General features: G+C 38.1%; 2 protein-coding genes across 3 annotated transcripts; both read right to left on the reverse strand.

Annotated features, from left to right (window-relative positions):
• Positions 1 to 9,298, reverse strand: tbrg1 (transforming growth factor beta regulator 1). 2 transcript variants are annotated; one of them, XM_042486741.2, is made up of 15 exons: positions 9,158 to 9,298; positions 8,824 to 8,955; positions 6,934 to 6,991; positions 6,757 to 6,839; positions 6,579 to 6,615; positions 6,145 to 6,207; positions 5,076 to 5,312; positions 4,856 to 4,926; positions 4,405 to 4,646; positions 4,158 to 4,294; positions 3,704 to 3,850; positions 3,065 to 3,162; positions 2,829 to 2,939; positions 1,942 to 2,087; positions 1 to 1,203 (listed from the first exon to the last, which is right to left on the reverse strand). In XM_042486741.2, exons 2-15 carry the CDS (start codon positions 8,940 to 8,942, stop codon positions 1,172 to 1,174), a joined length of 1,581 nt encoding a protein of 526 aa, XP_042342675.1. In that variant the 5' UTR covers positions 8,943 to 8,955; positions 9,158 to 9,298; the 3' UTR covers positions 1 to 1,171. The 2 variants fall into 2 exon arrangements, with proteins under 2 accessions (XP_042342675.1, XP_087934787.1); XM_088078661.1 differs by lacking the exon at positions 6,145 to 6,207.
• A 1,294-nt stretch (positions 9,299 to 10,592) lies between these two features.
• On the reverse strand, positions 10,593 to 16,813 carry mmp30 (matrix metallopeptidase 30). Its single transcript, XM_042487294.2, has 11 exons — positions 16,111 to 16,813; positions 15,795 to 15,911; positions 15,344 to 15,471; positions 14,695 to 14,843; positions 14,456 to 14,581; positions 13,995 to 14,156; positions 13,456 to 13,627; positions 13,248 to 13,372; positions 12,978 to 13,143; positions 12,738 to 12,841; positions 10,593 to 11,603 (listed from the first exon to the last, which is right to left on the reverse strand). The coding sequence occupies exons 1-11, from the start codon at positions 16,258 to 16,260 to the stop codon at positions 11,500 to 11,502; spliced, it is 1,503 nt and encodes a 500-aa protein (XP_042343228.2). The 5' UTR covers positions 16,261 to 16,813; the 3' UTR covers positions 10,593 to 11,499.
• Between the last annotated feature and the right edge of the window lie 639 nt (positions 16,814 to 17,452).

Raw genomic sequence — 17,452 nt, forward strand, 5'->3', positions numbered from 1 at the left:
TTGAGTAAAACAGATATATTTTTATTTCCTCATGTTTGTGAAAAATTGAGACATTGAAACTGCAGTAAAAGGTGGTATAATGTCAATATAATTATCCAAACACCATTTTCACTGTCTATTACTGCTGACAACCGTGCATGTGACATGGAACAAAAATCTGTGAGCCTCTGTTTCTCTAGATGTGCCACAGCTGTGAAGCATCTGAGACATGCGCTGCTCACTCAGGCAGCGTGGCTGCTCTAATCTGTTAACATCAGTGCCGAAAAAACCCAACAGCTTCCGCGATGCTCATGCGCTGCTCACACAGTCAGTGTGTCCCGGGCATAACCTGTGCAACTACAGCAACAGAAAGTTTTGCATCAGGGAGTCAGCTAAGCAAAGAGGTCAGAGGTCCCTCAGTGTGGCTCAGGAGACATTTGCATACACACTACTGATAGATTGTAGCCAAATATGGCCCAGACCACCTCTGAATGTGGTCTGAGCGATAAAATCTCAAGAAGTATTGAGGACACAATATTTGCATTCACACCTTTACACACATGTAAACTTGTAGTGTGTGATGGGGTCGAATAAGTATCGAATAAGTATCGCCCACTCAAACCATAACAGCTTCACATTCTGTATTATCACACTTATTGGCCACAAACTGAGGAAACATGAGAGCCGTAATAACATTTTGGCAAGCAAAAGCATGGAAGACATCTTTAGGTCTCTTTGGACAAAAATGACATATAAATGAAATGCAGTATAATGGCAATGTGTCAGTGAGCCACAGTATGAATCAGCAACAGTTTACAGTAAATAGATGATTTAGATTACACAGATGCTAAAGACGTATCAGAAATGATACAGTACACTGTTGAAACTATAATTTAATCTTCACACATTGCAAGTCCAAAAATAAAACACCCCAAAAAGAGGCTTCAATCAAAATGCTGAGTAACTGTAATTGCTGAACAACCACTGAGATTCAAACCACAGTGACCACTACAGTGTAAGGTCAGACCACTCATCAAAATCAAGAAGCTACGTGCACTGAAGAGGTACCACAGGAGGGCACCAGAGACTCTAGCAGGGGGCCGTTATGGAATGGAAGGCCAGAGACCCATGCTCCTGCCCTGGATCCTGGTCTCCTGCATGTCTCTCATCACGTTTCAGTGTTACCACAACCTCATGCTGAAGTCAAATCATCATCAAAAGAGCCTGTAAAATATATATATTTTTATGTTTTCCCAAAACAAACCACAAATATCAGTATCATTACAACATAAATTGCTATCTAGCCGGTACAATGAGGTCCATGTACACTGACAAGTGTACTTATGTTACTGCTGTGAGTGTGAACAATTACATCCAACACGTTTTTAAAGAAACTATGAATATGATATTTAAAAACTGCAGATTGTTCCCTTGTCTATTCAAATTCACCATCAATATGATTTTTTTTAATTCAATTCATTTGCAGAGGCCTGTAGCAATGCTCTCATCCATTTACTTGAATATGACATTTTTTGGTACTTGTACTGAGGAGAGCCAAGGCGGTATATTTGGGCTTCAAAGGCACCATCATTTGTTTCAGTTATTAATCATTTCTTAGAGCGCCTTTATCCCATAGTGGACATGTCATTTTAAAGCAACTGTATATGTATATTTGCAATACGAATATTGCAGTGAAGTTTTAAATGACCACGATTAATAATAATAATAATAATATATTTTATCTATGGGCACCTTTCAGGACACTCAAGGTCATCTTGCTGATACAACAATAATAATACAGCAAAATATCAGGATATAAGTAAACAATATACAGTAAAAAGCTAAAAATGAGTAAAAGGTCAATAGCAATGGTCACACAGCATAGGCAAGTCTAAAGACCTGTGCTTAATCTACATTCAAGCTGTAGAAAGAAATCCCCAGTTTAGAAAACTAATATTTAACCTGTTATGTGCTCCGTCTTGATGTTCTCATCAAAGCCCTGGTGTCTCTGGTAGGCCTCAAAGTTGACTGAGGCATCGTCCTCTGATAGGCTGTGAGGAACCTGGCCATCACCAGGGCGACACACCTCAAAACGTATCCATCGGTAGCTAAATAAACAAAGTTAAAAAATACATTATGTGATTAGATTAAAAGATCATGTTATTACATTAAAATTTCAAAAAGCCATCACTTCATTGATAAATCTAAAACTATACTGAATGTAAGCTGGCTAAACCTCAGCAAGGAGAATATACGTATTAATGTGATTGAAATATATTAATTTGCACGCATTGTTTCATGTATAACAACATGTTACTTGCAGGGCGCTCTTTGATGTGGCGAGATTTTGCTGTTATTGAGCGCAGTGTATGATCTATAACAGCTATTCCTACAGCCTCTCTCGCAGATTTTGTCAGAGAATAGTTAGAATTCCTTCTTAGTGTAGAGCTAAAATGTGCATACTTTTCACAGTATCAGCCACCATGCTCATTAACAGCAAAATCTCAATATTTCTCAACTTCATCATGAAGCACAACTTCATCAAGTCCTGTAGATGAGACATAACATCATTCCTCATTTAGGAGTTTCACATTATAACATTAGGTTATGTTTAATGTTATTATGTGATACGAAATTATGTTATTACATGAAAAGTTACTTGTTATAGTACAAAAATATCTTGAAAAATGTGAAAAATGTCTTGTTATAACAAAAAATCCTCATTTTATTACATGATACTGATTTTTTTTCCTGGCCTGGCAAATCTATGCGTCCATAGAAAAGAAATCTCGAATCATATTTTTGAAGAATATTCTGCATGTAAAGTGCATGTAGTGTATTGACTTTACTTGCTACATTTGCGTGCTCCGGGACAACTCTGGATGAGATTCTGGATGGTGGGGTGTGAGAAGCCAAAGAAATCAGCTCCCGATGGCACAATTGGTGGCATGGACTTGGAACTAAGAAAAGGATTTTTGAAAGAGGTCATAATAATAATAATAATAATAATAATAATAATAATAATGATAATAATAATAATAATAATAACAATAATCATTAATATACTTGTGGTGACCTTTGTTACCTGACAGACGCGATGGCCTTCAGCAGATTTGAGTGGCATGTGAGTGCTGAGGAGGCCACGATGGCATTCTGAGGATCTTCTTCAGGCACAATCTCAAACTTGGGGGACAATATTGGATTGCATGTTTCAGTATGGTTTTTTGAAAACCATTTTCATTTTTACCATTTCAAATGAACACAACTTTAAAGTCCAGTGTGCAGGACTTGGCATCTAGAAGTGCGGCTGCAGAACTAAAACTGTTTCCTATGTAGAGCCAGAGTTTGGTTAGTCCTTTCTGGTCTACTGTGGAACAGCATGGCAGAATCTGTGGAAAAGGTCCTGTTCAGTATGTAGACATAAATGTCTCTAAGGTAACGCAAACACTATCCTTATTTTCAGAAGATTACAAATGAAAGAAAACATAGTGATGAATATTATATACAATTTCTGCCAATAGATGCCCCTAATCGTGGACACACTGGACCTTTAATCAAAAAGGTAGTAAACAGCAGTTTTATTAGGTTCCCGTTGGATCTACAGAGATAATTTTTTCCCTTTATTTAAATTCATTTTCTTTAAATTCATTTTGCCTATAAAAAAAGGGTCAAAAGAATGATGACGGACATTTGGCACACTCTACTTTAACTATTCTGTGTGTACCTGTGGACCTCCTCCTCCATCCTTGATTTGGCAGGTGTAGAGGCACTGCTGGTCGGGGTTTTTCATGCTGGCAAAGACTCGAGTGCTGCAGAAGCCCACCGGGTAGATGGCGCACTCATCATGGAACAACATCCTGTCTGTGATGATCTGGAGAGGAGTAAAAAGTTTGCATTTGGTCGTTAGTGCCAGCTTTTAAAAAGGCTTTCACTTTATCAACATTTTGTTGTGTAATAGACCTAATATTTATCTATTGAACAAGCATCTGATGGACAATTTAACTTGTCATAGCCAGAAAAGAGCATGTATGACTAGGTACTTAGGTTACTTTTTTGTATCCTACTGTACTATAAACAGGATTACTATACTATAAAGTGAGGCTGGAGTTGAGAGGCTTGCCGTGTTTTCACCATGGTGATAATGAAGTGAAAGAATATAAGTCAAATCAGTCACTTACCTCTCCCAGGCTGTAGACCGTTAAACCTCCCAGTACGATGGGAAAGACAGGACGACCAGATGAGTCCAGAGGGATGGGCTGAACCAGTTTGCGAGATCCATCTGCTAGTTTCCTCTTCTTAGATATCTTCTTTGGAACTGGAGAAACGTGAGACGATAAAACAACTGTCTTAAAAGTTGGATGTAAGCTTTTCAAATCACTTATATTTTCAATTTCATTTGCACTAATACGTCACCATGACACTCACGTTCCTCCTTCCCATTTTCCCTGCCTCGCTCTTTCCTTTCCTTCTTGGGTTTTTTAAGAGGTCCCTCTTCCCCTGCTGATACCACTGATGTCAGGTTATGGCCCCCAGACAGGCCTGAAGCTCCTGCAGGACCTGAGGTTAATGCTGCAGGCGGCACAGGAGGATGAGAGCTTGAGCTAGGTGTTGGCAGTATCTCCCCCTCTGACAAAGACTGGTACTGCAACAATGACTTCAGTAAAAACCTGAAAATGAATATGAATATAAATTGTTTATTTAATAATGGTGACATGACATGAATCCCATTTTTTTTCACAACAGCACATCTATTATGTACAAAAGTAAAAAAAAAAAAAAAAAACAGGATAAAGTGACATGAATAAGAAGGTCCGTTCTGAAAACAACATTCTTTTTAGATCATTATGGGAAGCATTTGGATAGCTGAAACACTCACCTCCGCTCCTCCTTTGCTCTTAAAAACTTCTCCTCTAAGTGAGCAACTTCATCACAGAGGGCTGCATTCTCCTTTGGGCAAAACACTGATAATTAAGAGCTGTGTATCCAAACTGGCTCTGAGAGTAACTTAAACTTGATAAAAAAATATCATTCCATACATGCATGACGTGACCGAAAACTTAAAATAGGACTAATCTTTGATTAAACATTTTACTCACAAATATCATGGAGCGGGCAGCTTTGCGTAGTCTAAGGTACTTGAGTCGGTACTTTTCGTTATGGTTTTTTCGTTGACCTCTCTTCATCTTGGTCCTATGCTCTGAGGAACTGGTTGGGGATGGGAAGGCAGGCGCTGAAGCACCTGAGCCAGAACTGGAGACGGTATTCTGCTGCGGAGACCCAAGGAAAGACTGTGCAGTGAAAGCCTGCAGGGCCTGCTGCCTCTCCTCATCAGTCTGTGAGGAAATAAAAGGGTGGAGGGAGACAGATCTATTAATGTGCACCACGAGTACCTGAGACTAATGCTTTAGCTGCTTTCAGGATGATGAATGAAAATACAGACTTCAATGCAAACAATAAAATAACACTGATGGAGCTCAGACATAAACTGCTATATGAAAAACATTAAAGTTACTGAAACAATCTGTGCACAAGATCTTCAAAAATAAAGAAACTTAAATGAAAAAAAATGTCTGCTGTACATTATCTCAGAACTCCTCCAGGAGGATTTCCATTTTAGATCAAATTTTACATTGAAACAGAGATCAAATTGTGCATTTGTCAAAACGAGTTGCCCAACATGGCTCCAAGATCCCGCTGCTGACTAATGTTTAACACAGGTCCGACACTGCTCAACTTCCAAGGTCAGCTTCTATGGTGCAACTACAGGTACTAAAGCAGCTGAAGTATTATAATGGCCGTAATGGTTCTGGGGAGTACTGTAACTAAAATTAGATATTAGGAGTTACTTTACTCTGTCTCTGCTTTAAAATTCTGCACTTACCTAAGAAAATAAATTATCCTGCATTGCACCAGATTATCAGACAGCATTGATTCCCCACTGCAAAGCACCGTATTTAGCCATACACTTTCAACATGAAAATATTTTGTCTATGTGATATAATTATGCTCGGCAGTGACATGTATCGAACCACAGTTCAGGACCAAGATCTTTTGTGAAAAGCAATGCCTCAGTATTTATCTATGACCAAGGTCAAATGCAATTTCAGTATCCCATAACATATTTGAGTTTTGTGTGAAATTGGCATTAGCGCCTACATAACTCACCAGCAGTGCAAAGACTCCGTTTCTGTTCTCAATCCTCTTGAATCTCCTGCTGCCTTTTTGTGTCTGAAACATAATGTGAGACTGAAGCCAATGCACTGGGCTGGAAAAGCCAAATTTGAATGCGAAAAGCCGGGGGTCAATTTAGATTCATTCCACCATTATTAGATACAGCAGGTTCAAGGCTTCTGCATCTAAGCACAGAGCATGTTTTGTTTTTAGTAACAGCGCAGAAATCTCTGCCTCTTCTAAAAGTTGTGAAATGAGGCCAACAAAGCAGGATGGAAAAACATGGAGAAGGAAAAAAACAGCAACAGAAATAGAGATGATGCATGTACTGTATCAGCTGAACTAACGCAAATGTTAAATGACGGTGCAAGTTATTATACTCAACAGCAGAGGCTGCTGTCAGACTGCATCATAAAAATCCCTCTTACCTCACGGTACATTACAGCCTCCAGGCTTGACTTTGCACTACCAAGGAGAGAACAACAAGATAAGCGTCGTCTAAATGTAGACTCTGAAACAAGTTTACTGTCTATTCAGTAAACTGAAGACTCATAGTTTGGCATGTAAACACATAAGTTGTGTAGTAAATTGAGAGGATTGCTGTACTTGGATTGAACAAGTCCCCTGTCGATGATTCTCTGTTTAATCTCCTTAATGTGCATAGGACGCCCAGCTTCTTCTAAGACAATCTACATGAGAGAAAGGGTAAAGAATAAACACTTAACACTTGACAAATGTCACTGATAACACCAAAATGAAATATGATAAATAAATGGCAGATACCTGTGCAGCATCAAGCCACGTGAGGTTTGGCTTCTCTGCGATTTCACTGGGTGGTTCGCTGCAAATAGAGAAAAAGGTTAAGTATCATGCAGTGTAACATTATTGGGAATACTGGTACTTTTGAAAATCATTAGTTATGAAATCTCATAATTCCAGAGCACGTATTTGTCCATATTGTAGTCAATAATTAGATGAGATTAGTTTTCACTTTAGTGTCAGGAATAATTCTGAAATTTGTCTTGAAAACCAGGATGTCAACAGCGTCACATAAATACTGACAGCATTTAACCAAACAACAAAATCATACAACAAACACTGAAACTTAACAGACATAAAAAAAAAGTGGAAGCAGAGGAACATATTACTCATTACTTATTACATTCGGTGTTCGACTCAGGCACACTGAGGCTACTCAGAAGCCATTTTCTGATTTAATAGGTTGATAGACTGAGGAACACAAGAAATTCTAAACCTGTTCAGTCGAGCCTGTGGGACTCTAAATCTCCTATGTGACGGCAAAAGCTGATACTCTGCACATAACGTGTAAAAGGGATCAGATTAATATTACCAGCCAGAGAAAACATTCTAGGAGTATAAGCAGTTTGGAAACTTGACTCAATGCTTCACCCACAATCTTCAAGCTGATCCGCAGCAGTCTAGCCAGTCTAGCTTTAAGCTGAACAGAGAGACAACAGTACCATGCACTGATCCATACTGTATAAAACCTTGAGTTATAGATTGGAAATTCAATAACAGAATCTATTTCTTGGCTCCAAATGACCTCAGTCTCCTAAAAAAATAAATACACTGTTGTACCTTACTACAAACAAGATCTATATATGCACTCCAGGACAAAGCAGCATCTACATAGAGGCCCAATTCAACAGCACCACTAGACTAATCATATCAGCAAAGGCAAATGCACTGTGAGAGATACTGGTGATATTAAATAAATATATCAAATATATAACTTAGATATTTGACTCAATATGTGTGATCGCTTCACAACAAATAATGTTAAGAAAGGAAAGGAAACTCTAATGAAATAGAACCGAAGTGTAAAGTAATGATGTTCTGTTGTGTGGGAGATAATACAGAATAAAATTATCATATCTGATTTGAATTATGATTGGGTTCCACTGTGAGCACTACCCACTGAGCAACAGACATCATTTTAACATTGTCTCTCAGTTTTATCCATGTTATAGACCAGACTTTAGCAGCTACATACAGCACAATTTTAGACCATATTTCAAAATAAACAATAAATACAAATAAAAGTCCTGCATAACCCCACGTATACATTATGAATATTTATTATTTTATCATCAGTAAAAAGGCAAAAAAGTGACATTTCAAACAAAAACTCTTTATCAGACAGTCTGGTGATGAGTGGTTGTGCTTAAAACATCACTTCGGTGCATTAAATAAATAAGTGATAAATGGAGCCCTGCAGTGTGCCAGCTTTTTTTTTTTGTTGTCTTTTTACTTTTCACTCTTGTTTGGTTGGTTTGGACTGGATGTGTGTGCATACTTTGCTTCTGTGTTTTTTGTCATATACACAGATTCAATTTACTTTTTTTTTATCTAGGCTAAGACAAGACATCTACTAAAGTTTCACTTTTCAACCATGAATATCGAACATGTCAACGTCTATAGAGAAATACACATATAACAGACATCTATGAAACACCTTTAAACGTTCAAATTGCTCAGTGGGTCACCTACACAGATAAGGTGCTCTTCTCTGCAGCAATCCCACGTTGCAATCTAAATGGGTGCATTACATTTTGCACGTTTTATTTGCCTAAATCTATTTGCAGTAAGTCTACACTTGCATGGCACGACAAACATGACGCCGTGTTTTAAAATCACATTATATTCAACAACCTCTCCAGTGTCTCGGCGGTCCCTGACAGACTTGCAATACTGTCCAGAGCAGGAAACAGAGAGTAGTTTCCCTGTCCATCAGCCTCCATCTCAGATTCAAAAGTGTTGAGTGACTCCATAGGAGACAGGGACCTGTAAAAAACAGAAACATGTATTTTCTCTTCACGTCGACATGTAACGCACCTAGTAGCATCAGCAACACTGCGGCTGTAAACAACGCAACACACACACAGAAATGTGCAAATTGTGTTATTGTGTAGCCAGGACAAGCCAATTATACACAGCTGCTAATAACATGATATATAAGAGTGACGGTGAGCAAACAAAAACACACCTCTGTGAAACCGCTGCGAGCCCACTTCTTGCAGTCGGTGCTACTGTTTGTTTGTTTCCGCGCGTCAACCGGAACCTTCAGTCGTCCCCGTCGCAATGTTTACATTCAGAGTGGCTGAATGTAAACAGTTAACCAGCAAGCACCAGCATCCGCTGTACTAAATTCATCTATGGAGCTATGTGCATGAGAAATAATTTGGTTCAACATGTGAAACGGGAAGAAATATTAAGGTAGATTGAGGAACTTAAAGTGCGTGATTCACATCGGACCTTATTCATTGTAGCATTTCTATCGGATATCCGGTGTCGTTTGTTTTGAAGCTTTTGGGAATTAAATAATGTAGTTAGGAAAGTGATAAAATGACCTTTTTATATGTACAATTAGGGACACAGTGGGACGTTAATGGTAGAGAATGTGTATAAATGCAAATTTAACATTTAATGTTTAAATAAGGTCAATAATATTCTACATATGTAAAGTGATATTCAGGTTAAATAAGCCTATTTTAAATCATGAAACCTTTTTTTTTTTTTTAAATATGAAAAACAGAGAAGTTTAAGTTTTTTGGTGTTGAAAAAAGACTAACATTGGCATGAAGTACACTTTACGTTAGTGTGTCAGTGTGTCTCTCCCTGCATGTCTCACACCACATAAAAACTTTGAGTGAGATCAGAAACTTTTCTGCTTCAATCTGAGCAAGCAGTTGTTGTTTTGAACACTTACTATCTCAATATATACAGTATATAATACATTTTACATTCAAATTCAACATTCAAATCTAAACTTGACCCTTTTTTTAGGATAGGAAATAACTCCTTGGACACTAAAAGGCATTAGGTAGGCATTATTTTATATGAGTGTGTGGCATTTTCTGAATAATATCTAACATAACGCAACAATCAAAGCAAAATCCACATCTATGAAAAAATGGCACAAGATGATGTAATCAGCGCAAGACTGAAATTGCACTTTAGAGAAGCAGTACTCTGTTACCCTTTAGTGTTTTTATTGAAGTAAAATGTAGCCTTCCTAATTTAACCAGCCATCCTAAATTGGCAATAGCTTATAATCTAACCTCCTCATAAGATACCTGGCATGGATCATGTTTCTCCATTTGGGTTTTGGTGGGGATTTTTTTAATGCCTAACTACTGCATGTAGGGCCCTGTTATAGCTGACCCCATATTCACATCAATAGAGCTCTCTTTATGGTCAAGATAATTCTTAAAAACACATTCTCCTTAACTTGATTTTTATTTTCCTCTTCTGGCACCTTAATTGTTTTAAAATAATATATTCCCCCATCCTTCATCGATGCCAAAACGCCTATGAGACACAGGCCTAAAATGCTTGTGTGGGTTTTTTATGCACAGAGAACAAAACACAAAATTACAGGGACATCTCACACAGCATAAAAAGCCACACCAACAACCAAGAAGGATTAAGACGTTTTTTAAATTCATGGGAGAAATGAAACTGAGCTCATACTGATAAATTAACATATCCAAACTTAATTACAGTAGAATTTCTATTCACTTCATTTCTATTCACCTTTACTGTATTGGGGTGGAAGCAGATCATTCATGACAGATATCTCAAAACCTGGGAAAATAATAGCAAAACAGTTGATTTGTTATGTGCTTATACCAGGACCCTAACATAATGTAATCCTTAATGTCTCCGTGTTCATGAAAACAGTAGTGACTCAGCTCTCTTTCTACACTGGATCTCCTGTCATGTGGCTAAAGTTGCACTTAACAAGCCCTGTGGTCCTAATTCTAAAATTGCAGCATCCAGGCAAAAGCCAGAAGCATTTCATAACATAACAATTTAGACATGATCGAAAACATCTAATGGCTTAAACTGTTTGCTAGGTTTTTTTTCGGTGTAACCCACGCTGATATATCCAAATACAAATACTCTAGTCCTGTCATAGCTAGAGCTCTTTATTTGTAACCCTGGGGTGTAATCAGAGGAAACTCTAAACCCCCAAATTGTGCAATTTCGCATTACTGAAGGAGTAAAAATCTCTGAGCAAATACATTCACTATCAGTACATTCCTTTGCAATTACGATGCAGAAAAAAAGAAACAGATATTTTTAAGCAAGTCACAGATTATCCACAGACATGATAGAATGATAATAACTCAGTGACCTTTCCTTCAGTTTGATCCTGGTACTTGCCATCCATCAACAGCCAAGCAATAGTTAGAAAGTTTCTGAGAACTGCTCTCAACATCATACAAATATATAATACTTTTATTCTTGTGAAATGTTTTCCTATGAAATGTTAACTTTCATCACATCTTGGATATAGACAGCTGAGATGTTGCCTGTGGGTTCTCAATAACAGTTGAGCCAGCCATAGTTGAGCAGAACACGTATCACTCTCCTGTACGGCAGGTAGTACTCAGTCTGTCTGGGGCCATCTGAGAAATATAGATATCCTGTGGGAGGAAAATATTCAGTTTATATGCACGTGACATCTAGCAGTGTGATTGCAGATTGCAACTGAACCCTTCCCTCACCCCTCCCTACAGGTAACATAAAAACGCAAAATGCCCTCGCTAGAGACAGTGTTTGGTTTGTCCATTCTGGGCTGCTGTGGAAACATGGCGGTGCAAAATGATGAAGTCATGGATGTATAAAGAGAACTGGATACAGCCTTGAATGTCGGGCCCCATTCATTCCTATGAGAGTTGCTCAGTGGCGTTTGACTTAAAGACAAGGGAACCGGTGGTGCTGAAATGCTAGCTCATTTCCTTGTTTCAGGACTCATTGCTGGGGTACTTTATATATTATTTACATTACTTGCATTTGTGTGATCAGTTGTGGTGGGCCAGTCTGGGCCAAAATACAAGGGCTAATATTTTCATCCCAGTCCAGCCTTGGCTACATTAACTTGAATGGGGACAAAATAATTGAATCTTGTGGCTCTTCTAGAGTTCCAAAATGTTATCTGACCGAATGAATCAGATCCTGAAAGTGAGACGAGCCATTTTGTGGAGGTTGTGTCTCTCAAAAAAATGTATCCGCTGATTAACAGAGTCAATGGGAAAAAGTCATTTGAGGCCACAGGACATCATGTGAGGGACCCACGTTTGGGCAGTAGCACAAATAGAGTACAATTATTTTTTTTCAGGTGATTATAAAGTAATGAAAACAACCATGCACATTATATTCCATTTCTGACAATAGATTCAGCAAATGCTACACACATGCAGATTATCTGGCCAATAAAACAAGTTGTAAACCCACAATTATGTTTACAGTTAATTACAGTCACCTTCACCAGTTAAAGTTAACTCAACTTCCTTATGACTTGGACAGAGTCAGGCAAGCTGTTTCCCCACTGAATCCAGTCTTTACACTGAACTAAGATAAGTTAACCATCTCCTGGTTGTAGTTTCGGGGGTTGCAACAATCTTCTCTTAAACTTGGCAAAAAAGTAAGTAAGCATAACAATCAAATTATTCTTTAAATATAAGAATACTGATAGAGATTTTCTGTCTTTCTAACCAAATGTGGCTCTTGACTCATATGAAATTGGTTTAAAGAGAAAGGTAAATGAAATTTCTGACCATAATTTTCAAAGGCTGCATCTACTTTGGAGCCAATGCCTGGGAAATCCTGAGTGATGAATCGTGGGTATCCGGGGTCCATTCGGTTTCTTGCCTCATTATAGCTGCAAGAGAAATAAGACAGTTTTGCTTCATGGATATGTAGACGTGTACCCAAAAAAGATCTCAGGGATCTGCGTTCATTCATTTGTAGGCACATGCAATGTTATGAATAAAGTGTCAATCATGACCAACACTCACCTCCAATACTGGTTGCCTACAAAAAAGAGGGTTTTTCGAGTACTTGAAACATAGACGGCTGCATCCACTTTACTGACTGTAGAGGGGAGGCCGAGGTTGACGAGGGGCCTTGGATAACCTGGAAGGATTGTCTTTGCATAAGACCTTATGCCCCAGTATTGACGACCTGTACAGAAACAGTCAGAGGTTGTTATATCATGTAGTTATCTGTGTAGCCTCAACGTACTCAGTGCACCATAATCAAATCTAACAAAATCTTGTGAACCTTACCTTCAAATAGATATGCCACACCCTCTCTTGGGACTTCAAAAGCAGCATCGACCTGGTTGATTCCTGACCATTTTGTGCTAACTTTAGTTAAACGGATTCCTCTGGCATTCTTCCTCCAATAGTATCTAGTAAGGATTTTAAATTGAAATGTAAAAAGATGTATTCACATATTCCCCCACATAAACATAGCAGTTATAATCATCTTCACCCATTTTTGAAGAAGTACAGTTCTCTCCTAATGGCGGTAGCAGCATCAAACACTAGATCCCGGCTACACTGCTCATCTCGGGGGTTGGTCACGGGGTCCTCTGTTGGTTCCTCTGGCTCTTCGGGGTCTGGGTTAGAGGTTGGTGCTGTTGTGGGCACTGGTGTACGGCTGCCTGAGAGATGAATTAGTAAAATCTATGACCTTCAGGCATCATGAAGAAAATTACTTTTAACACGAATAACTAAAAGATGCACTTGACAGTCAAACATAAAATCCATAAAGAACATAAAATTGTACCAATTTAATTTCCTTGCAGTTCATTGCATGGAAATGGAAGTTGAAAATGGCAAACTACAACACGAGGCAGTCAGTTTTATTATTGGTTGAATAGACAAAGTCATGTATTTCAGCTAGAGAAAAAGTTCAGACTTCAGCATGGCTGAATGGCTGAATATATCATTTTAAGGGGAGATTATCTCATTTTAGAGTGGTCTGATGTAAACCTCAACAGGAAAATTCAATCCAATGTTTTTGCTCACCATAAAGGGCTTGAACCCCACGCCTGTCATCGTCTGGCAGTTTGTATCCGTTTGTGTTTACATATTGATAAGTGGGGTACATCAGTGCACGTCTGTCCCTGGAGTGATCCAGGCCCAGAGCGTGGCCAAACTCATGGGCCGCCACCAGCAGCAGATTCACACCTAAACACAACAACAATTACAATGTAAGAAATATTTGATTTGATGTACAGTAATTATTTAAGAATGTCTGTTTTGTGAGGATGTAAAAATCCAGTTATTTGTAAAATTTTGCTAAATACATGGGTTTTTAGTTTTAGCTCACACACCAGACAGTTTTCAAATTTGACTTAATCTGATATAAAGGAAACTATATAAAGAAAGACTGTATACTTCTGCTGTACTGGAAACTACACAGATTATACACCTCGCCCTAGCAGTAAGGGCATCTTTAGGTTTTTAAAATCATAGAGTGTATTTACCTCTTTGGGTGAGAGTCCAGGTTTCATCATCATCAAAGTGTGTGTCCCCTCCCTGACCCCGTCCAGGAGAGTTAGCATGAGCCAAGACTCCACCAGCCCCATCAAAAGGGTAAAAGTCACCATGATCTGCAACAGAACAAATAATATAATTAAATCTATTTTAAGTTTGCAAGCAAAGAAAATGATACCCATAAAGAACAACTTGCTGTTTAAGAACTTCTTGTTAAATCCAGACTCACATCCACCCTTGAAGAGGATCATGATGTCAGCAGTACCGCTGTTGACCTGTTTAAAGTTCAGAGGGGTGATGTCGCTGTAGAGCTGGAAGGCCTGACCAATGGTTGCATCCACCTGACTCCGTGACAGATCTGGAGTGTACTGAGTGATCCTGTTCAAAACACATTATACATGTATGTTGTCATTTTCATCTTTTTTTTTTTTTTTACTATATATTCAACCACACAAAATTCAATTAAGTGACTTAACCCTTTGAAACCTGGAGCAACATCAGTTTTCTTGTGCTGCTTTCAGATGCCTTTTACAAATATTTAAATGTTTGAACGCTGCACAAGTTGGTGCAGTTTCTTTCAGAATCATGGGGGGACACAATGAGTAATTTTGTAAAAAATTGCAAGACATCAGTATGCGGAAAAATGCTGAGGGGAAAAAAAAGAAAAAAGCTAGGGGAAAACTATATTTATAGTTATCATAATTAATATCTTACACATTTTCAGGTAGTTTTCTTGTACTTTTTACTAATTTCTTGCTTTTTTTGGGGCAATTTCCTTTTTCATTGGGAATTGCCTTCTGCCCATGTTTTTGAAAGGTATCAAGCCAGATTTGCTGATAACAATAACATGTTCCTAAAGTGTGTAACTTCCTTTCTACCTGTATGTAATCAGCCTTTTCTCCCATTTAGGTCTCCCAGCAAAGTGTCCATATCGGCTGATGTCTGACACACCACACCTGGGGGCCTTCATCACCTCAGTGGTCTCATTATTCAAGACACCGGTCACCTTGAGGTCAGATGATCATATAGGGTAACAAAAGTGAGTGAAAAATGTAAACACTTTGCCATGTATGATTTCTAGCACAGGTGTAGATTATACTGAGTAAATGCACATTTGCATCCCCAATAAAACTTGAAACATTACTTTCATTTTGATAAGATTTAAGACATTTGTACCAAAGATGCACAAAAATGTACAAGAATACAGGAAATTACATGTTTGATGCTCAAATTTTCTTATGGAATCAGGGTCGATGTTACCACCAGTCATCATTACTTTGATTACAACATGGCAAACCTAAGTTGAATCATTTCATTCAATGTAATTACCTCCAGGCCAAAGAACGCCTGCATGGCCTGCAGATCCTGGCTGAAGGAGTTCTTAATGATTCTTCGCAGTGATGAGTTTGTCACCCCAACATCAGCATAGAAGCTAGAGAGGTATTCCTTGTAATCAGAAAAGGGAGGAAAATTTTATTGCAAGTTATTCACTTTTTATTTCATCTTACTGTGGTTATTTTTTGTCAGCACGGTCTAACTAACTTTTTGCAACCTTGCCTCTGATGTTATAAATGTTTCCATGTAAGCTGATTAGTCCAGACAGTTCCTAGTTGCTAATATTTATGTGTAATGTAAACTGTATTACCTCTGCTAGGTCTTGGTCTTCCGGTGAAGCTGTTGGAGCAATGGTAGGTGCTGCATGACACAAGGCTAAACAGCCAAGCAGCACTATCCAAAAACCAGCAAGAGACATATTGTTAAAATGTATTCTTCTCTCCATCCACTCTCCTTTCATAAAAGCAGCCTCGAGATGTGGCTTGCTCTAATATAAGCTGAAAAAGAGGACACACTGATCCTATGTACATTCCAGTCAATGTTAAAACCAGCCCCTGTGTCAGAGGGGGTTGAGGGTACACAGTGGCCCCTCTGATAACATGATGGGAGGAGATAATATGATCAGTTTAACTTCACTCATGAATCACCTGTGAAGCAATTTATTAGGAATACTTCAACCACAAAAAGACAATTTGTATATCAGCTATCAATATACTGCAGATGCATGTGTTTTATCAACCAAATCAAACAAAAATCAAACACACATCAACGCACAGCCAGTGTTTCACAACAAAGAATTTGCCAATATTTTGTTGTTTTCAATGTTCTCATGTACTCTCTGATAACCTCTGATGTGCAGTGACCACAGTCCAGTTTGGTCAGTAAATATGTGTACATTTAACTTACATCTCACAAGTTTTTTTTCCAAGGCTCTAAAGTCCACTGATTGAGTCTGAAACTACCTCCCAATGCCATTTGGGGACGCCAATGTTGCTACAGTTGCCTCTCACAGACTTCAACAATACAGGGCCATTTTAGCTGATGTTGCAACTGACTGAGTGGAGAGGAATGGCCTATATATATATATATATGTGTGTGTGTGTGTGTGTGTGTGTGTGTGTGTGTGTATATATATACATATATATATAAATACACATATACATATATATATATATATATATATATATATATATATATATATACATATATATATAAATACACATATACATATATATATATATATATATATATATTTATATATATATATATGTATACATATATATTACAAGCCTTCTGCTTGCAAAGAGAAAAAAAAGTACAACCCTGAAGGAGTTGTGCAAGATAGGTGGTTTTTCCTAAGTACTGTACTTGTTGTAATAAAATTCTAAGGTACTTGAGTATGTTCATATGTTCAAGTGAAATACAATATTTTACTCAACTACATTTGTGCGAAGTAATTACAGTCCACATCCCCATAATTTTCAGTTTAATAATAATCACACTTAAAAACAATCACTGGCATTTTTGTTAATACTGGCTCTAGTATTAGGCTGTACTGCACTGCTGTACTTGTGATTTGTGGTGTTGCTGCACACCACCAGAAGCCTTTGCTCGACTGCTGTGGGTAGGTAGATTCAATGTCAAACATTGCA

The sequence above is a fragment of the Plectropomus leopardus genome, chromosome 6 (genome assembly GCF_026936395.1).
Source record: "Plectropomus leopardus strain MGB_pleo_1.0 chromosome 6, ASM2693639v1, whole genome shotgun sequence".
Lineage (NCBI taxonomy): Eukaryota > Metazoa > Chordata > Actinopteri > Perciformes > Serranidae > Plectropomus > Plectropomus leopardus.